Genomic DNA, 22,711 nt, shown 5'->3' with positions numbered 1-22,711 from the left:
AAGGGTGGCCGTATTCTATCGAACATAACTTTGTTTGTTCACTGTACTTTAAGAAAAATAATACACTTAGAACGAAATTGTTGTGACGTCGATATTTTATTTCGTTATTTTTATTCGGTTACTGGGATCGGGGATGATAAAACTTCTTTATTGCTATCCTTTTTTGGTTTCATAATGTTGCAAAAACAGTAGCTTAATTTAGCTAGTTTTTGGATTTAGGGATATTAAGAGCAGATTTTTTTTTTGTAGTTTCTGAAACCTCGTCATAATTTCACAACTTTATATTCGAATGGCGGCAAGTCTATTTTAGACTAATGATGGAAATTATCAGTTTTGTGAATCACTAACGAACATGTATACAGTTTACTTAAAGGAGTATTTGCAAGAGTAAAAAATAGATTTGCCATCATAGAAAAAAATTGCGTGAGTAAAAAGTTATTTAATAAATAATCAACATTTTCATTGATGGCAACTAGACAAAACATTTTGTTCATGATAAACCAGTCCATATCCTAAGTTAGTTATCCTAGTCAAGTTTAGATATAACGAGGTTTTATTAATGGAGACCAATAAAACCGCTCATATTTAGTAGAAGAAAATCTTAAGTACAACATTTTATCGGCGGTAAACCGTGCAGGCTCTCTAATCAAGAGGTCATTGACACAGGAAACTTTGCGCCATTTTCCACATTTTACTTCAAGGATATTTTTTTACGTATATTTTACGAGATCCTAATATCTTATAGTATAGTTATATTTTTAAAGCTTTGGCCTACAGTGTATTACGTAAGCTGAGTTTTTTTTTTTTTATTGTTTTGGGCCTCAACTTCTTGCTTAAGGTGTCCGCATAAGTGTTTTGGCATTAGAACCATGTGCTAATTATATGATTACCTTGTAATATTAAAAACTAATTTATACAAAAGACTTTATATTAAAATAAATTCTCTTCATTTTGGACTCCAAGCGAAAGGAAATAAATAATTCTGTATGTAGGATATATTATCACTTCTTCAAGCCTTTTTTTGAGTCGACATTTTGTATTTAATGAGAGGGTGCATTGAGCTTAATTATAAGAAGATTTAAAAACAAAATAGCCTGAAGTATTGAAAACCAAACCCAGTCATTATTTAGTAAATAATAGTAATCCAGTGTTACACTATAAATAATATCTCTATTATAATTTGGTTGTATAGCTGGGCAATGTAACTTCGTTAACAGTATTTATTGCTTTAGCCGGTTGTGGGAGAACAATGGATAGTTAATCATCATACTACACACAATTGTCAATGTGAATGCGTATGAAATTATATTACGTACTGGCTATTTTAGTGATTTTGCGTGAAAAATGGACTACACAGATTTTTTATCGGGTATATTCCAAAATTCCTAAACAGATTTTTACGTGATTGTCTAAATTGGCATCTTTATATTGTACACTGAATGTCGGAGATATTAAAAAAACAATATCGAATGAAGCTTATCCCGATAAATAAATAATTAAATTGCATCAAATAAGACGTCGCTGATAAAACAATATTCAAAGTACGATTTTATTACATGACTAGATATGCGAAGGTACGTGGTGCACCCAGAATAAAACATTTCGAAAAAACTGAAGCAGACACCGTGCTTTTCAAATTTTATTTACTTAATTATTCTAAGATTGGGCAAGGAAATCATCGTGGGGAAGCCTGTAGTCCAAATATTAAATCGCCAATCTGCAGTGAGCTAGCGTGTGCGTGGTGATCGATGCTCCAAAGCTTCCCTATACGATTTAAATTTGCTCTTACGAATTTTTCGGAAAGTGATGAAACCTGCCATACACAGTTACAAATAAGATTCAAAGTTGGCACCAATGGGTACAGAAAAATATTCCGACAATCCATTTATTATGAACCATGGTCTTCAGACTCACGCAACACTCTTCTTGAAAGCGCATTCAATACTTCAAATAAATGCGTATGATAAAAAATGACACTTACCAACGTTTTCACGTATACCGTAACCAAACGTCCGTGACTTGCTAAAATGAACCTTAATCCTTTATAATAGAGGTGAAGTACTTGTAAAAATTTTGTGTGAAGAATTTACCACATAATATATCTTTATATGGAACCGGAACATGAAATGGATGTGCCGTGTCACCGAATGTTTCACATAATAAATCTCTGTATGTCGTGGGTACTCGAAATTCACGTATTTTACTTCAGTTTCGAATATTTTGTTACTTCTTCGTGTGTTATGGAACAATAATAATACAAAAATGCAACAGCTCGTGATGTTTGTATGATAGGAGTTTACATGTGTTACATTTGTTGTTTTCGAGAGTGAAGTATTTTTATTAAATGATGTAACGGTTTACTCACGCGTACTTATCGGGGGTGCCCGACTAGTTTCGGACTAAACCGGAGTCCTTAATCATGAGCAGACGCGGCGGGATCGCGAGTCGAACTAGTAAAGTATTTTGTCTGTTGACATTAAAGAACAGCATAATTTATGTGATTTCTTATCTGAATTTTGAAATTTTGCCACGGTTTTTCATCGGCTATCCGTACTGTTAGGTCAATCAAACACAAAAAAATAGACATAAATTAATTGGATTAAAAGCATCATTTTAAAATTAAACTAACTCACTAAGATCCACAAACACACTATGATTACTAAAATCAAATTTGGAAACAAAAACTTTATTCACATCTCATTTAATTATAACAAAATAATCCCTTAAACTTCTGTAAATAATTGTTGCCGTAATTAATCGAGTTAGTTAAGAAATTCGCGAACCAGGTCAAATTACTTTAAGTAATGTTATTATGAAAGTGTTCGCGATCTAGTCATGAGATAGCTTCTGACGTTCAAAATTAAGATCGAGATACTGTTATACTAATTTAAGTTTCAAACTGTTGAGGGTATCCTTTGATGCGCAGCAGGTTTAGTATATCGAATGTCGTGATACTTAGTCAACATTTCGTGTTATAATAAACTGTTGAGTTTTTATTGAACTAAGGACGAAAACAAGGACATCTTTTTTAATATTTTTTTAGCGAACATCCTACTATTATTGTAAACGTGACAGTTTATTTGGTCTGGTAGAAGTTTGTGACTCTTTGACGCAAAAATCTACCGAGAGTATTTGGACGAAAGATATGGATTACAAAGGTTGGAATAAAAATATTCCGATTTTATGCTCGGGGACTTTATACGATAAAGATTTCAGAGAAACACCCTTTATATCACTTACATTTTTCCCAAAATTTAAATACAATTTTTACTTCAATTGAAATTCAGTTTTCAACTCAACAACATTCAAGTATAGTCAAGCTATAATTCATAATATCAACCAGCATGGAGCACTTAATGTAAACCTTTTAGTATGACAGATGCATCTCCTTAATGCACTCGTGACATTGATGCATAGACGATACATTTTACTAAAGTTTAACTCCGTTGACACAGCATTTAACAGAATAAAAGCATACTCTATTATTCAAATAAAAGGCATTCAGACGACTTCGACAGTTCAGTTGCAAAAATCTTATTACGTAAAATTGGATAATATTTATAAATGAAATATTAAAGGGGGTATCATAAAAAAATCTAAAACAAATGTCGGAGTTTTGCATTTAGAACCCTGACGCCAAAAGAGAGGTGTTATAAGTTTGACGTGTCTCTCTGTGTCATCATAGCTCCTAAAAGGATTGAGCGATTTCAATTTAGTTTGTTTTCTACTTAAGGTGAATTATGTGCGGGTGTTTTCGTTTAAAAGTTGTAGGGGTGAAAGTTTTTAGTGTTAGGGGACTTTCTCATTAAGCAATGCGGTAGGCGGATTGATTCATCCGATTTTGATTTTGTTTTTTTTATTTGAGAGGTGAATTATTGCTCAGATCTAAATACGGTTTTTCTACATATTGTATGTATGTAGAAAAACCGTATTTAGATCTGAGCAAGGCCTGTCAATGCTCTCCAATTCTTATAATAAACATAAATGGTGTCTAACCATCACACCGAATTCAAATTAAATTACCTCCATTTATTATAACAGTATCACGGCTTCAAAGGCCGTCTTATCACCTCTTAAAGTAAGATTACTGCAGCGGTGGGAAAGAGATGCCGCTCTACAACTCGTGGCATTCCATCTCGCTTCCACATTTCAACAAATATACTTCGAGAGGTAGTAAGACCCCAGTCTTCCATAAGTTCATCGTACTTATTCAATATCTCACGTTCAATTACTGGCAATCATACAAATTTCTCTTAGTTATATATATATGTGTGTATTCACTTCAGAGATGTGTACAAACAAACAGTCTTCAGCTGAAACTAAACACATTTGTGATGTTATTCAAAATATACATACTTGTGTAAGTGTGTGTGCATAATTCATAGTAATGTGATGATGAGTGATGCTTTTATTAATCATGTAGTTAATAATTTGTAAAGGAAAGTGTTTGTAAACAAGAATTTTTCAAGAAATTGGATCTAAAGACTATACGAAGTGAATTTTATATTAAGTAGAGGGCGACTTAAAACTATAATCAGACATTTATCAGTTCTTTTTCTTAATGATGTAATAAATGGGTTTCTTATCATTGGGATTAGTTCATTTGCTGCTTTAATATGAATGCATTGCCAAGATCAAATCGTTACCATAAACCTAAAAGATAATTAAAAAAAAAACAAAATAATTAATTATATCAAAATGTGAATTTAATTTAGAAGCAATATAATTAAAACAAGCTAACAAAACATTAATTTATATTCAATCTGTCTAGACTCCTTCGATACACGTAATAACTCCACGATTCTGCGTAATTAACCTACGTCTGACACTTTCAACCCTGAAATTGAGAATTTATAAATCTTGAACAAACATTTATAAAACTCCAAGATAGATCCACAACCCTAAGTGATGTTCAGTAGACCAAAATAATTGATCTGTAGAGACCCAAATATAATTAAGAATCGAAAATTCAGGCCAATTTATTTGAATCAATTACTTCTATTGTTAGTTGTTTCAGTAGTGAGACTTCTTAGTTTGTGAATGAAAAAGTTATAATGTAACCTAATCGTTCTTCGTTTAGTGTCCTTTCGAAATGACGGAAAGAAAGTTTGTGTGCACGTGATTCTTATTTGTCTTTTCTTTGTTTCAGGTGCCATAAATAACTCTTAGCTTCTCGTAAAAGTGCAACATTTATTGTGTTTATTAAAATCAGTGATTCAAATCTAGTGTTTAAAAGAATTGTGTTCAATTAAAAAAGGATTAAAGTCTACAATGCTGTAAATTAAATTAAAAACGCGTGTGTTCCCCGCGACGTCAAAACGAGGACTGCGACAAAACAGCGATGGCTTGGCCTGAGGTTGTGCGATGAGGCGAGCGAAGAGGAGGGGATGGACGAGCCCAGCGCCGCCAAGCGGCCGTCAGTGCTAACTATAGACAGAGCCGCCTTCTTGCTATTGAGGGTTAAGAGAGCCTTCAAGAAGAAGCGGCAGCAGCGCAAGGAGAAACAGTGAGTATTCGATTAGAGTAATTTTCAGTCTAAACCGCTCCACTGTTGGGAAAAAGTCACTCCACTCTTTTTACATTTTTCTGTATCGGCTGCGCAAGTTCTGAAGAACGAATCCACTTATTTTTTCCACTTTCGCAAAGGTGTGCTAGATTATAAGAAAATAGACTCCTATAAGTTTTAATATAAATTAATCAGAAATGTCTTTCTCTAGGTTCTAGAATAAATGAGGCTTCCCAAAATTAATTCATAATAAAAAAGGTCGCTTTACCCCACTACACGTTAAAAGCTTCAATTTATTCCAGTCGTCTGAAAGGACTAATTTTCTTGACCTCAATCAAACATCGTGACTTCTCATTAGGCGTTACCTGCAGATAATTCCCTTAGCTTTATACAAATGCAAATGAGGGCAGTTGGCATTAAAGACACGTCCCGCATTTACTGAGACCCTGTAAATTGTATTTACCGCGAACATATGGACAGCAACGTTCTTCGTTGCTGGCTCGAAAAGCTGATGTTCATTAGTCAGTGAACGAAAGCAAGCGATGAACGCAAAATATACCGACGTTTATCGAATAAATAAATGTCACGCCATAAATGCTTTGCTACAGCTTCATTACGCTCCGATCGTTCGACCCGAGTGGTTGTTTGCTGTTCGAATTATGATTATCGTTCTTTTAGTCTGACATTGGATTACCGCTATCGTACGGCATCGCTACTGTTCCGATTTCCACAGACAAACAAACATTTTGTTTCTGCAGATTTTACGCCAAACAGGAGTTTTTCTGTTCTGGATTAAAAAGAACCAAGACTTTATTCAAAAGAATATTGCTAGGCATAAGTAGTAAAGTTAATCTGGGATCTTAGTCACGCCCCGGCCTGGTCGGAATCGGCTGACATAGTGCTATCGGAATACCATTTAGATAACCTTTTTTATTTGGATTATATCTGACAGTTTTATCAATAACGTGAAATTACTTGGTCATAAGTTTTTATATTCCGAAGAACGGATTGAATTGCAAATCAACGCATAAGTTGTAATCCGGCTTTTATAAGTTTCAATCTAGTTTTAATCCTACGAAAGTTTGCTTAAGAATTATTTGGAAGTAAGGTTGATGAAAACTCGAATATTATGTCTTTGTACTTTATTATTATACATTCCCATTTACACTGCATTCGGCTTGCTTGCAGGCTCTACTATAATCTTATCAGTATCGTCTGCCGGCTTCTCAGTTTCATTTTCTTTGTCTTTCTGAATCTGAGTTTGGATTTCTTTTTCCTTTTCTTTATCAATCTTTTCCTGTACTGTCAAATCTTTCTTGACGATTTGTACAGGAAGCGCGGGTTTAAACATATTAATATTGTTTTTCAACTCCTTGTCGCCAACGATTGTGATGCCATCTTTGGGGACTATCTCCTTTTTCTTGGGTTGGAATTTGGACATGTCAAAGGCGCCCATGTCTTTTTTCTTGGGGAACAAGAATATTTCTATGGCTTTTGTCTTTAATGGGGGTAGCATCGACTTATTTGGGATGACGCTATCGAATAAGAAGGGCATCATGGGCAGGGGATTCGATCGTGTGACGGTCGGCTTCAAAGGTTTTTGGTTCGGTGGGAATTCAAACACAACCGTCCCTTCCTGGATATGTTCATGAGAATCACAACATAAGGTGGAAGAGACGGGATCTTTGTTGAAGGAGAAGAGGTCATTATGCATGAGGATTTTGTTGAGTAGCCCAGTGGGGTTGGTTAGGAAGTTGTCTTTTACGTTTCGGAGGCTGGAGCAAAGGCATGGCTCTTCCACGATAGGTTCATTCTTTGGGAAGAAATAAGGTGATGGTGGCGGGGGGCCGTGGTCCGGTATGCGAGATGGTGAGTCTGAAACCATGCAACACAATTAAAAACATCTGCGATATTTTTATACGTATATGTTTAGTTAGTTTTATAAGTATTCTCTGATAAATTCCTATTATTGCCTAAGTTCTTTAAATCTAAGTATGCCCAAAACTTCTAAGAAAGGAAAAGTATTAAGAAACTACTTTCAAACTATAATCCGAAATCCCTTTCGAGACGTTCAATACATTTTTATGATCTACTCATAGTTTTCTCTTTAGGGACGTCGTCCTTCACCAAATCTTACCACGACCGTTACCGTTGAAATAAAACGAGATTTCCATTTTTCCGAGGTTCACGAGGGAGTTGGTTATAGTGGGCATGGGTCGGATCGTTTCCCGGGAGGAAGCCAACCCGAGATACGCCACCAAGACTGCTAAAGCTTGGGACAACATCGTCTGGAAAAAAATAGACATTTAATTTTACGAAATCAGCAGAAAAATGTACCTTTGTGATTATATTAATATAATAAATTAAGTAATTGCATGATGTGTCCAAAAAGTATTTTCTACTAAATATTTCGGTACACATTGTCTATCTAATGCTGTTCAGAATTGTGTTAGATTTATTCGAAGATTAACCCATATTTCATCGGAAATCCATAAATATCGTTTACGATAGTATCCGTTCTAAATAAAAATATTTCGACGAGACCTTGAAATATTAATACGAAAAGTGAAATTGCGTTGTTTAGACTAACAATACACTTAAAACTATTTCTGCTTAGGTATGTGGTGGGATTTTTATGCAAATGATCGTTTTATGTTATTTCTAATATCCGTTTATTGATTTGCGCCGATGTAGCGATGGTATCTGCACGATACAAAATAATCAATTTATTGATCGCACCGTTCTCATATTTTGGATAAAGCAATCTAAACTTCACCTAATGTCAAATTGATAAATGATTATGATGACATTAGCAATGATACAATAGAAGCAGCAACATATCACAATAATGTATGAAACATAGAAATATTTAAGAAAAAGCTTATAAATGAATATTTAAGTTGGGCGTTGCTTACCGTCTTCGCCAGCGAGCAATAACGAATTGATTGAAATTCTGTTCAAATCAAATTCTTTTTGTTTCGCAACTTCCATTTTGGTTTTATTGGTTTTCCATTTTATCGTTGCGATTGGGAAATACGAATTGTTGGCAAATTTTCTTTTGGCTCGAGATTATTAATGCGACGTTACTGGCCTTTATGGACGGATTCATGAAATTTATTTCAGCGATTTTAGGTATCGTCGGGGCCTATGTTATTTTTCATTTTCATTTTGCTAGAAGACTTATTTGAAATTGCGCTGTTTAGACGACTGTAGAAAAAATATACAGTTGTTTTCCAAAATAAACTTTCCTTTCTTTGTAATGCAATTTACTTCAATTCCGTAATACATGACATGATAACACAATACGAAAGCTAAAGTACCCTGCAAATTAGTTTAAAACACGAGAGTTAACGATTCAATTATTTTTTTGTTAGGCTTAATAAACAAAATATTTTAGTCTCGAATGAACTATGAAAATGCGTTATTTAATCATATTAAAATGATTTGTTAGGGATAGTTGGAATGAAAGACGCCCTCAATTGCAAAAATGAAGGGCTCTTGCCTGAATTTTGTTTAAATAGGATTATTTAAACAAAATTAATATGCAAGTGTGTGCTTTTTGGTTAATAGTTTTCTAATAAGATGGTATGTCTAGTTTCGAAGTAAAGTAAGTAAGGATGTCTTGTAAATTTATTCATTAAGAAATAGAAGGCTTTTTTTCAATCATGATTGAATATCACCGCTTGTCTTTCACGGACAATAACTAACGTGTTTCATTATTACATATCGTTTAAAAATGACTTACGTGCAGCCAACCAAAAAGGTTTTGGCATTCAAAAAGGTCTGAAAGATAACTACTTGATGTCTACTTGGTTTGCGCTATAAATCTTTATCACTTCATGAGATTTTCTTTAAGATCAACGAGGGACGTTCCTTGAAGTATTTTATGCCATTTTTGTCTGAAAAGGAGAAACTATTGTTACGAGCAAGAGGTCCTGATATTGATCTATTAGCCTGTGAATAATGATATTTGGAATATAAAAGATATATTTGCAAGACACAAAAAATGTGTTAAATTCTATTTAGAGGTTTCAAATTGAGATAATTATAGGCAGTTGGTGGATGATGTAAGGCTACTACTGCAGGGTGGCCAAGTCTTGGACGGCGAAGCCCCTTTAGCCCGTGGCACGAGACCCGAGGCTGATATAGGCAGACAAAAAAAAGTAGCGCAGCAGAGGAGGTTGGCATAAACAAAGGGGGGTCTATACCCGGCAGTTGGTTAAATAACCACTGATGATAAAGTATGAATATTATTCTAGTAAATAGACCGAAGGAAAATATACTGTCCGGAGTTTACGATACGTTGTGATCGTGTTTTGTACTACAATCTGTAAAGATAGAGACCCGCACCCTAGTTTATATGAATTATTCATCTCTGCTCAATTCTTTAAAATAATTGAGCTTTTGTCTTGATATTTTTTTCTAATACTGCGAGTCTGAGTAATTAAGTTAATATTAAAAAAAATAATTTTGAAAATAGGCGAAATAGGCTTGGCCTGCACTAGTATTATTTCGTGCCTATAAAATAATTATTATCTCATTTTTATGTCAAATATATTCAAGAGTTTTTACATAATTTACTTGTCTTATATAGGTAAGACCTTAGAGTCCTCTAGATATCCTCGATGTTTTAATTAAGACAAACATTGTAAACAATAATATCTTTATTTTGTTGTCCGGTGAAGGAACCTGTTCTCGTGTATTGAAGTGTCGTTTTATTTATTCCTATTTCGATCCGAATGCATTTCGGCATCGGCGTGCATGCAATAAAACGCGTTTAAATTGTATTTATTTATAAACGTCGATTTCTGAAACCGATCGTAAAATTTCGCACGTCTTGTGTTGCTAGGGTGTTGGAATTTGGACGATTTTAGGGAGTTTCTTTATTCTAATGACTAATTTACCTACGATGAATATATAATTAGGGTTATCACTAAGATAAATTGATTGCTTATGAGTAAATCAGCGGATTCTGTTCATTAATTTTGATTTATTTTCAGCATGCTCATCTATCAAAGAATATTCTCATGCCTATACAGTACTCACACCATACAAAGTATTTAATTAATTAAGAAAAATGTAAATTATTTTAATAAGCAATAGATTTACACAGATCAGCAAGCCGCAAGAGAAAATGAGGTTTTTTATTTACTCTTTTTTTTTTGGTATATTTACAAGTATGAATCGTGCAGTTTTAATTTTGAGAACTAGCAACCCCGAGTGTTGGCGGACTTATTGGTACGTTTCGAGTTAACAGTAAAACGCAATGGCTACGCATTTGGCTTTCTCGATACTGGTATGTACCTACACTTTGACCGAACCATATTGTTTAACATGTATATACCACAAGCATTTGGCATTACTCATCTAATAACATAATAATCTTATGATGTCTGTTTGGCAACGTTTTGTAATTCCTAAGGTAGAGTAATACTCTCACTGTCTCGGTTGTTCGGATCTGTCTAAATCACGGCCTGAGGGCTAAAAAAAAGCGATTATGCAAGCGGCAACGCTATTAAAAAGAACGTTCTTCAGACTTTGATCACCATAGGTCAAAACGCCAAACCAATTTGTGTAACGTCTCGTGGGTTCGATTCCTGCGTAAAGCAATCATTTGTGTGATTCACGAATGCTTGTTCTAAGTCTGGGTGTGTTTGTGCATGTGACTTGAATGTTTGTGAAACCCGCCGCAAAATATTAAATTCATTAATGCTTCGGCTTTTGTTTCTAAAAGGACTCTTATCAAGTTAGTTATCTAATAATATTAAAACTTATAAGTTGCTGTCAATCGTTCTCGCTTAACTTTTGAGCATACTGTTCCGACTTACATAGCCTCCTTTCAAAACTATGAAAAAAGCTTGTTCACAAGTTGTTTGCACGTGCCGCCGATCACGTGGCCTGTAATGGCTTTTTCTTGCACTGATATTGGCATGAATCGAACAATGCGGTAACAGGATTTGTTTACTGAATATTACTTACTAATAAATGTTTATTAATCTTACATACATTGAAGAACTGTGAATGTTAAGCATGTTGAAGTTTAATTATGCTTTGCTTAGTGATTTTGTTTAGTATCTTAAATACTGCCACGTTTTTTTTTAATATATATATATATAACATTTTATAAACGGCTGTGTAATGTCAAATATGTTTTAGAAGTTTGAAAATAGGTGCAGAAAATCGTCATGAAGTTTTCGAAACCCAAAAATAGAAGAAAAGTTAAAGTCTTATAGCTCATAATGAATGTCGAATCTGTTAAATTAATTATAAGAGTTGGTAGTTTTCTCAAATATTTAACTTAGTTCCAAAGTTAATAAGTCTACATACTTTTTTAGATTTAAATGAAATGGAAAATTGTGTTCGTCGTGTATGTCGAGAATAATGCATTTATTTAAACAAAAGGATTGTTCTTGTGCTTATAATATAAACATAGAAAAAGAAAACATAACAACTATATTACAGGTGTTACAAGACTTAATTAAATGAACACCGTACTTAACCTAGAAAGCGGATAGCTATGATTGCTATGAATAGATCTTTTATACCTCCATAAGGAGTTCAAGAGTCTATCTAATGAATCAGCCGCATTAGATTCATTTTAATTCTTCTCACTTCACACAATCTTTTTCTAAAGCTGAAAACAGAAACGTATATTACTACTTATAAGTTACTTTCCTATACATGAATATAGAAAAGTAGTGTTGTACAGTGTTTCCACAATACCAATAATATGAAGTTAAACACATTTTTTAACATAGGATATAATAAACAGATTAAGAGATTTTTTTCAATTGAGGTACGGAATCTTGATAAGATCAGAATATAAGGAATTTCGATAAGAATAGTCTAGGAATTCCAATAAGCAAAATTCTACGTTTATCACACGAGAAATAGGCCAAACATTCCGTCGACAATCTACATAAATAAAATCAACAATAATGATAAGATGCGAATATTCCCGCCACCCTTGAAACTCGGGAATAATAAAAATGTTGAATTGATTTGTAAATGTATTCCGTCGTGATTTTATGTCTGCTACGTTTTATGTGTCGGGATCTTAGATCCTGAGATGTAGGCAAATAAATATCGGATTATAGTTTTTCTAGGCAACGGTGGAATACGATAGGTGGAAAGGTCGCGTTTCGGTGTAACAGCCAAATTTTAAAGTGTATACGTAACCGAATAATTTGACCCTCTACATTGCATCATAAACACTCTATTACGAAAGTCATGCACTTTAACTGTGCTAGCATATCCAATATCCCATGGACTGGAAAAAGATCTCCGCCTTCTTTATTTATGCCCTTTGCAATGTAGTAATAGAAAAATTCGTAAGGCGCTTTTTTTTTAACAACGGCTTAATCACGCGTATTTATCTAGATTGCCTGACAGTTCTGGACTCAACCAGAGTCCTTAATCCGTTCACGATTAATACGCTTAAGTAATGCACTAATAAAAATTCCATAGATGTTGGCGGTTTTGGAAGTCAGTCAAGCAAATGTAGCTCACAACGCTGCCGCTTTGAAACCTTTCCTAGATCCAAAGAGACGAAGTGAAATAGTAGACGAAACGTTTCTAGAACAAAAAGATATATTATTAGATATGGTAAGTATTTCATTGTCTTGGTAAGGTCTCAATCCCAATGCTGGGCAAATGGTTGGTCTGGTTATTTTGGGACTTAATAGATTTAAGACATCTCATACCAGCTGAAAAATCGGAAATTTTCAATTTATACTGTCAGTTTGAAACTTTCATCTGGAGAAAGGTCGAATGTTTCTTATTTTCGTTATCTCACTTCTTTTATTTCACGAATTCTTTCTTCATTTTATTTCGAGCCAGAGCATGAATTATGCAAGAAATTAATGAGGTTCTAGGTTCGTTAGACAGAACGTGTCAAGTGTTATAGACATTCATTAGTGCTTTGAAAAACACTGAATACGCTATATGTATATTCATTATTTTAGGAATATAACTTCATTTACACACTAACCAGTGTGAGGTCATTATTATCAGCCAGTAATTGACTTACTTAGTTCATCACCATCAGCCTAGACTATTCCAAACTATATTTTGGGTGTCTTCCAGTGTAATCGGATGCAGTGAATACCATTGTTTTACAAGGAGCGACTGTATCTGAGATCAAACTCGGAAAATTTATCACCACATAGACAGTCTCCTATCAACGGACCAGCTGGATCAAACGTAGCTTAATCTGCGATCCATCAACCTGTGCAATTGTAGCTTAGTAGTGCAGTAGTTATCAGCGGAAATGACAATCATTCCGCACTAGAAGTTGATAAAGTTAATTGGTAGAATTCAGTCTATTTTGCAAGAATTGAAAAGGGATAATAAAGTAGCCAATCGGACAGAAGATAACAAAACAGTGTTCAATTGGTAACGATAAACCAAACCTCAAAAGTTTTCGTCTGACGTAATTGGTGATCAGAGCTCGACCCGACGAACAATTGCTACTTCGGCGAATTACTTTCGATGTGTTAAGTTTGAAAATCAATTATCCGAAGCCAAAGGGCTTTGGAAGGGTGACTCTTGTTTGAATTAGTTTAAACTAACATAAAGAGCTTGTCGTTTCGTTTTTATGTTCAGGTTTCTCACATTTGGTCAGTCAGATTGAAATTTGAATTCCTTGGGTTTAAAATATTAGTTAGGTTTATTAGTTATTAGTTATCTTTCTTTTTAAAGTGTATTTAGTCAAAAATTCAATCAACTCTGTTATTGATATTTATTTCAATCAAATATCAATAACAGAGACAAATTAACACAAAACATTTCAGCTTGAAGCAAAACTTAAAGAAGTAAGAGACAAAAAGAAAAGGAAGCCGAACATGACTGACCTCAACCACTTTACAAATAACAATCACTTCGAAAGACCTGATCCGAGTAAACTGTGCGATAGTGTGCTACAGAACCTTGATGTCAAAGTTAGGATAAACGGTATCAGTGCGATCGGGGATGCGGACTTACAGCTCAAGTATGGAACTTCTGGTATGGACAATGCATCTACATTTAAACATTATCTTCGATTCACCTATTGCAGTAAGACCTTCTAAGATGTTAGTATAAGGGACTACCGCCATTAAAATACAGTGGTTTGTTCGAGTTATTTCAGAAACTGAACTCGTCAGATATAGCAGACTTGAATCTTCTTAGATAAAATATTGAAATATGATGTTGTCAGGATCATCATCATCATGTTCATCAGCTTAATACTAGTGATTCTTCTGATGTTGATGATCTGACCTAGTTATTGCCGTCTAAAACGACTTAATTTGGCAACACAATAACTTTAAGAAGAGATTCTAGCACCTCACTACTCGTAACAACTTTCAGAAATGTATAAATGACCGACAAGTTAATATTGTTAGGATGAAACCATTAATTTGTTTATCGATCAAGAACAAAAATGACGTGAAAAAGAGAACTATGCATGAAACTAGTCCTGTTTATATATGGGCTGTACGCAGGTTTATTTTAGATGATACGATTATTTCATCCGATTTTCTTTGAAGCTTATAATCTTATTACCTTTCTAGGTAAAGGCACAGTTAATTTAGAAGCTAATGGAATATCTAATGTTGGTAAAGTTCACATGGAAATGGGGGTCGGGGACACTGCAGTCTATATTCCCGGCTTGAGCAATTTATTCATCGGTAAGGACATTATGTGTTATTAAATATCAATTGTTATACTAGTCTACTCCCTAAAAGAAAATATTACGAGTTATTGAGATAAAATATCACCTGAGATCACGAAGTTATTGTGATCGTGTACTGCGTGATCACAATTTATTATGAGAAGCTTTTTGGGAATATTATGAAGGTTTCGGGACTTCATAAATATGTTTTTTTATTTAAGCGTTCTTATTGGTACGGACATTTGAATTTTATTATTATTTGTAGGTATATAACAATTTAAAGATTCTATTTTAGAAACTCGCTACGCCAAAGATAATTTACTTTTTCGATATTATTTTGACACAGACCGCCAACGTCTTAATTGCACAAAGCAAAACATAAGTGCAGCACCATTAGAAGAAAAGGCTCACGACGAAACACGAAGAATCGAAAGTGATCCTAATAATGATCTGAATAAAGTTCCGAATGCAACAACTAGTGTACCACAGCATATTCATAGAGTGCATGAAGCCAAAAACATGACAGTTTCATCATCTACTCTTGAAAGTACTATTTTGACTCCAGTTGCTGTTACAACTGTAACAATGACATCTGTTAACGGCAATATAGCTCATAACAATACGGTTTAGTCAGGAAATGTGTTCAGTTGTAATAAATGTTTATTTGAGAATGTCCTTTTTATTTTGTGTCTTAAATATAAGCCCGTTAAGAACATATTTCATCGTGACATTTTAAGTGAAATGCATTTAAGTGATGTTTCTCAGTATCATATTATATTACTTCAGACTTTTTAAAAAATTGTCTCAAGCACAGTCTTCATTAACTATTTTGTTATAGTCTTTTTCTCTGAAATAAGATAGCTATGGCAGAATAAGGACAATTTGCTTGCAACCAAAAATATAAAAGTATAACGATTTGTCATAATCGAATACTACATTTTCCGTTCATAGGAGATGTGACTAATGATTGAATTGTCATCATTTACGTCTATTAAAAAAAAAAATGCTACTCAGTAGCACTTTTCGAATGTCAAACGCCACATTGGACTGTACCCTGATTCGCCTATCTTTCACCGCTTGTGTGGTGCTGCAGTGCTGAAGAAACGGCGAAATAAATCCCACAGTACAGCAAGCTGTCTTCTCATTACAAAATTAAATAATTATTTATACCGTTAACAAAAAATCATCTTAGAAATCTTGGAATATCCTACTGTACTAAACTTGTTTGCAACTACCCACTAAATTGGACGTGATAGCATCAACAAATCTCCTTCTACTACTATATCTATTTGTTTCCTCGTTAATCGTCGAGAAGGAATAATTTCACACAATTCTACCAAAGCCCCACGAGTTACAGCGTAATCTTGGTATGTCTAAAGGCGTTATGGCGGTAATTCCCAAAGCAAAGCACCCTAATCTAGAATACTAAGAGAAAATCTTTTCACTCTTCCAAATTACGTAGCGATTTACATTTTCGCTCTTATGTTTGTCATTTTATGACAACTGTTGATATTCTTAATGAAAATTATATGGATTTTAGGCTTTAGTCCTCCAGTTTCAGTTGGATTTTAAATGTAAGTATTATGTTTTTACTTAGCCGTGGAAGAGAGACGCCACTACAGGTTATATTTTGCTTCTTCTCACTTCCACAGTTACTGTTGCCATTTCTGCATTGAGAGTTCGTGGTACAAAGAAATACTTTAGGAAAACGATATCTTTTTCTAAGTATTTAATTAGTTATATAAAATAGTGTTTCTCGTTTTAAATTAGGGGATGATTTATCTTAAAATTATTAAAACCCTATTAAAAGAGTTATGTCACAATTCAACAGCGGTCGTAGCATTTTTTTAATGTAAATTACAAAGAAGCAATTATCATATCCTAAATTGAAAAATTATAAAGAATATTAAAATTTGTAATATCACTCAAGACCTCGCACTTATACATATATTCATCTCTCAGCCATCAGGCTGTCTATAAACAACATTACTTAAAACTCTTTCAAGTTTATTTTCCCGCAGATCCTTTGAATGGTAATGAGGGTCGTTCACACCAGCCGGCTCTGAGGAGCTCCTGCATTATGATGTCTTAATAAGCCTGCTATTAAGGACCTATTTGGGCTGACGATGGTGGTATTATGGGGACGTCTGTTTGTTACTTTCTGTAGGTATATTAAGTTCGCATCTGTTTTCTACAGAGGAACAGGAAACAAAATAATCACAGAATCACAATCATCCTGGGTGCCTACCATCTCCTAAGTATTGTTTCAAAGTTGTAGAAGCATGATGGTGTAGTGGTTACGGTCACCACACCGCACAAAAAGGAACTAAGCACTATGGAACCGAATAGAGTAACGAATCAAATTCGAAATATATGTATGTCATTATGATCAAAAAACAATATAAATGTCTATCTACCACTACTTCAGAAAAAAACATATTATAATATTTAAACTGTATTTACGTAATAAAATATTACTTTTAAGTTTCTCTTCAATCTTTTGAAGGCACAGTTTTTTAGAAAATCTCAAGTTATAAATCTCATTTATCAAATTCAGCTTTCAAGAAAACTAATACTAATATGAAACCACAGTCGAATTTATTTTCTGACAGAAAATTATAGCTTCTATTCATTGCTTGTTAAACCTAGCGTCGTATTACCAAATCTGGGGATTATTTAAGATTTATTGTAAATCGGATCGTTTCCAATTTTATTTATTGTTTTTAGTCTGGTTAGAGGTTATTTGCTGGAGGTCCTATAAGAATTAAATAAGAAGCATTCGGTTTTGACTTGGTTACGATTTTGATTAGGTACCACAAGGTTTCGAGATACAGATTCTAATTAAAAATAGTAATCCATTCTTTTTATTTGTTTTTGTATTAAAGCGCCATGTATGCAGTAAAATTGGGAAAATTTTATTAGTTTTGAAACTATGTATTTTCTTCAATTCCATATACAAATCAATATTGAAAACAATTGAATACACAAAAAGCAATTGCAAATATCTTCCATTCTTATCTTCATTTTCAGTCGCACGAAGACGGTTACAATCTTAATCTCAAAAATATCGGGGTTCATACATTCTTTTGTAGCTATTGTCGGTTGAATGTCAAGGTGCAATAAACTACAAGGGACCTGCCACCAACTCATGTTGCAAGACCGTTGCCGTGATCGAAGCGAGACGCCGCTCTACGCCTTGTAAAGTGCTGTCTCCGTTCCTCAACTGCACTTATTATACTTTTGTAGGTGGTGGTTACTTTTGTGGCTGTAAACGAAAATATGACGGATTGTGAGAAACGCGAGAATGCCTGCCGAGAATGATTTGTAAGCCGGCTGTTATGAGGGTGACTTTTATATGTTTTTTATTGGTTATGTCGTGTTGTTTTCGTTGAGGTTTGGTGCCTTGTTTTAAAGAGTTTGTTTTGCAATAGGTCACGCGAAAAGAGTTTTTTTCTATGTTTCTATATAAAGATTTATATCGAAGTGAAACAAAGGTGGTCTTGATTACGAACTTAAAATTTTATGTGATAGATTTGAAATCGGATAATAGACAGGATTGTCTGTCTTTTCCACTGAGTTTTCTTTAACATCGTTCTGCCAATTCATTTTTTATACTTAGAAGTATAAAAAATGACTTTTGACTTTGACTTTTTGAAGGTCAGATTACAGTGGTCAGCACCCAGTTTCTCCAGTAAAAATCACCACCCCAGTTTCACTTCAAACTTTCTACAGCAGATTACGATAAGGCTCTCAACGATATAATAATTCACTATATTTAATAAATGTTCTCGTATGTTCAGTGCGGCGGCAGCAGCGGCGGCGGCGGCGGAGGCGCTGGGCGGGGGCGGGCGGCGCGCCCCCCCGCCGCTGCTGCGCTCGCGCACGCTGCCCGCCATCATCGCGCCCGGCTTCTCCATACTGCACGCGCAGATCGACCCGCAGCGGACTAATGGTAAGTCACATTTTAGATAAAAGTTTCGATTTTTATTTAAACAACAATACTCCATTAAACCTTATGTTTTTGACTTACTTCAAGATGATATACATTTAAGAATAAAAAAAAAACTCTTCAAACCATGTGAGAGTCCCCAGGATTGTTTTTCTTTCAGACTTTAATGTTTTTAGTAGCAAATGTAATGATGTATTTAAAGACATCTATCAGTGTATCATCATTCATCGTTCTCTCCATCTTTGCTCGAACAGAACTAGCATTTTAGTTTAACATAAATTAATATACTAAGCATTTAAGCAAGTTTGAAAACTTCTGTCTGCGGCAACTTGGTTGCTTAACCGAGCCTTATCAACTGCAATCGATCTTCCTGTTGGCTAGTTTCACAGCAACTGTGCAAGTTTCGCGAACATCTTAATTGATTATAGGACGGTAGTTTGGTTAATTAGTAATATGGCATAAACGCATTAGTTTAGGCTCGAATACTACATGAGGACAGCAATAGGTAACATAAGCGTTAAGCTAAATTCAAATATGTAAAATAAGTAAAACGTCTCTCTGTATTTTGATAGTAATTATCATGAGAATGATTCATTATCATATAATGCAAAAGTTTACTCACGCGTATTTATGGGGATTGCCCGACTAGTTTTGCACCCAACTGGAGTCCTTAATCATATCATAACATTTTTGTAATTTTGACTGTATTGTTATCATTGACTGTTAGGCTATACCCACGAAGTTTGCTGGGTTAGCTCAGTTAACGTAAGTCTGTTCTAAAATTACGTTATATGATTAGGTGTAACACTTTAACAAAATATACTATCTAAGTAGTGAATTACTGTATTGTAAAACTTGTAAACTGGTTTTAAAAAGTTCATAATATTTACGACCACATACGAAGCTAATAAACCAGGGTTGTTGTAAACTTTACTAAAATAAATTGCATGATAGCCATCGCCGGACTCATAATGTTGGAGGCAACAAAATGCAGGCAATATTACTTTACGGCTTCATGAAAATTTTCATAGCGTTTACTGATTGCACTTTTAGATTTTAGATCATAAATCTGATAATTGCATGTTTTATAATATGCAAGGGTTTTTTACAAGAGCTATCCATAATAGCATGTATGATGGTTATGACATGAGTTTTTTTTAATGTATCGTGTAATTACGATGTCATACTTCAGGTAGGACTAAATTCGTATATCGTAATTTGTTATTACCAAGCCTTTGCCAATCAGTGGGACACAGTGGGCTAGATAAAAAAAATGTCTTTTTATTCGAATTTTCGTTAATCATTACAAATAGAAGTAAAGAAAAAAATAATTAAATATTGTCTAGTTCAAGTAAAACCTTTGCAATACAGTGTACTGTTACAAGCTCTCACTCTTCACATATTCAATGACTTTGTCCTGCTTCTGCATTTCCTAGTTCAGAATGTATTTTTTTTTAAAGACTGTTGAAATTTTTATATGATCTAACGGTTTACTGACGCGTATTTATCGGGGGTGCCCGACTAGTTTCGGACCCAACCGGAATCCCTTATGAGCTATTTTCGGCTTCAATTCGCGATCCCGCCGCGTCAGCTCATGATTAAGGACTCTGGTTGGGTCCGAAACTAGTCGGTCACCCCCGATAAATACGCGTGTGTAAACCGTTACATCATATAAAAGTGAATCAGTCTCACGATAGTTATTATAAAAGACTGTTGAAATGTTCGTACTATAGCACCTCCTCTTTTACATGAAACAATAGCAAAAGATAAAACTAAAAAAGTTCCGTTATACCGATGTTAAGGAACCGCTTCCATATTCAAACCGTAAATTAACACTTTGAGTCGCTTCCTCTTTTGTTTTCTAAAGTATCGCGCTTACCTTTGTAAACAAACCTCTTTTTATTCGTTGTAAAGCAGCTTCCTTTACATTTTCCACTTGAAATTTTAAGTGCACTGTTTTCTTTCTTGGATCGAAATAATCAGCTGGAAATTGTGACTAGGAAAGAAATTACAGGAGCCATTATATCTGTATCAGTTTTATTGCTTTGTGAAACAACATATATTTTTTATTAATGAAAATAGCTTGAAATAGCTGTCATTCGGATTTTTTTTAATATGAAAAACTCAGTAGTCCTTTTTATTTCTGGTTTACGTTTTTGTTGTTAAAACAAAACTGACATTATTAATCACTTACTTGACAAATTACCTGACTAGACACTAAGCATACCATTACCTACAGAACAACCTGGTGTTACTTAGACTTTAAGCAATACCTTCCTCTAAACATGATCATCTCTGTAGATCAATCTCACAACTACTCTATTACCCGCAAACCGCCTATTACATTTTTATGGCGCTCGGATTATTCCCAGCTTAACGTGTTGACTTTCCTGATAGGCTATTAAACTACATATCCCGCGAATGAGGTTGCGACCGCTAACGACTTGGAAAATGAGGATCGAAGTATGAAACTTTAAGTGAGAAAAATATAATTATTTGACAAAATATGACGACCGCTGAAAATATTCTAATCGATACTCAGAACTCGAACTATATCAAAGGTTATTAATAAATAAACACGCATTTATAAATAATTCGACAGCAAAAAATTAGAAAAAAAATCCAATTATGGATTCATAAAAAAATAAAATTATTGTAACTTTTATTGTTCTTCAGTATTGACACTACTCCTATCAGTATCTAATTAGACAGACAAGCCTATCTCAGACAAGTTCTCGCATGTAATTCAGCCCACAGTGAATAGGATTTCGCACACTCACCCATAGCTTACATGACTTTGACCATGGAATGTTATCATCATCGTCTATATTTAGTTATAATATAGAAGAGATCTTACAAAATAAATACGGTCTTTTATTTGCAACAACTACACATTTAAAAAAAAAACACTAATGTTCAAAGCAAAATGTAAAGGACATATTTTCTTTGAGAAAAGAACTGGTTAAAAAATATCTACTATTCCGTATCTCGTGGAAAAAGGAATTGTTCCGGAAAAGTTAAGCTCTTAAGTCTCTCAAGGACTTTAATTAGATGAAAAGTGAAAACCGTCTGTCTTGAAAGTTTGCAGTGTATTGCTACTTTGTGAGCTGAACATAGCTTTTAACACTGAAACATACCTTTAAAACTATCTCGTCCTTATTTGCGATTGTTTGCATTTGTTTCGTAAGCGTTCTAAAAAAAGACATACCCAAGTGATGATTTATCGTACTGACATAATAAATAGTTTCATTTCAATTAATTTCAATAAAAAATGCATTATTCCAACTTCCACTACACACATATACATATATTACTAGCTGTTGCCCGCGACTTCGTCCACGAGATCGATTGTATCTTCGCTCCTATTATTCGCAGCGTGATGTTATATAGCCTATAGCCTTCCTTAATAAATGGTCTATTTAACAATAATTTTTCAATTCGAACCAGTAGTTTCTGAGATTAGCGCGTTCAAACAAACAAACAAACTTTTCAGCTTTATATATTAGTATAGATAAAGTTTGAAGTATGAAACAATCATTCGCAATAACAACGCGGAAGGAAATACAAATACTATTTTCTTCTGCGACTTACAAATTTTAATAAC

General features: G+C 34.1%; 2 protein-coding genes across 6 annotated transcripts in view; one reads left to right on the top strand and one right to left on the bottom strand.

Annotated features, from left to right (window-relative positions):
- LOC113494684 (casein kinase I) overlaps positions 1 to 22,711 on the bottom strand; it is a 148,533-nt gene that overhangs the window by 79,742 nt on the left and 46,080 nt on the right. For 3 of the 5 annotated variants that reach the window (XM_026873093.1, XM_026873094.1, XM_026873092.1), the window contains exon 5: positions 6,654 to 7,381. The exons of 1 other annotated variant lie outside the window; for it this stretch is intronic. In XM_026873093.1, coding sequence (XP_026728894.1) covers positions 6,669 to 7,381 — 713 coding nt within the window. In that variant the 3' untranslated portion in view covers positions 6,654 to 6,668. Of the gene's footprint in view, positions 1 to 6,653; positions 7,382 to 7,655; positions 7,795 to 22,711 lie in introns of those variants that run through there. One more of the 5 variants, XM_026873095.1, reaches the window with a different exon arrangement.
- Positions 9,957 to 16,990, top strand: LOC113494685. Its single transcript, XM_026873098.1, has 5 exons — positions 9,957 to 10,802; positions 12,974 to 13,111; positions 14,299 to 14,509; positions 15,058 to 15,174; positions 15,505 to 16,990. The coding sequence occupies exons 1-5, from the start codon at positions 10,773 to 10,775 to the stop codon at positions 15,786 to 15,788; spliced, it is 780 nt and encodes a 259-aa protein (XP_026728899.1). The 5' UTR covers positions 9,957 to 10,772; the 3' UTR covers positions 15,789 to 16,990.

The sequence above is a fragment of the Trichoplusia ni genome, chromosome 6 (assembly GCF_003590095.1).
Source record: "Trichoplusia ni isolate ovarian cell line Hi5 chromosome 6, tn1, whole genome shotgun sequence".
Lineage (NCBI taxonomy): Eukaryota > Metazoa > Arthropoda > Insecta > Lepidoptera > Noctuidae > Trichoplusia > Trichoplusia ni.
Note: the sequence above shows the minus strand (reverse complement) of the source record. Positions and strands in the feature narration are given on the sequence as shown.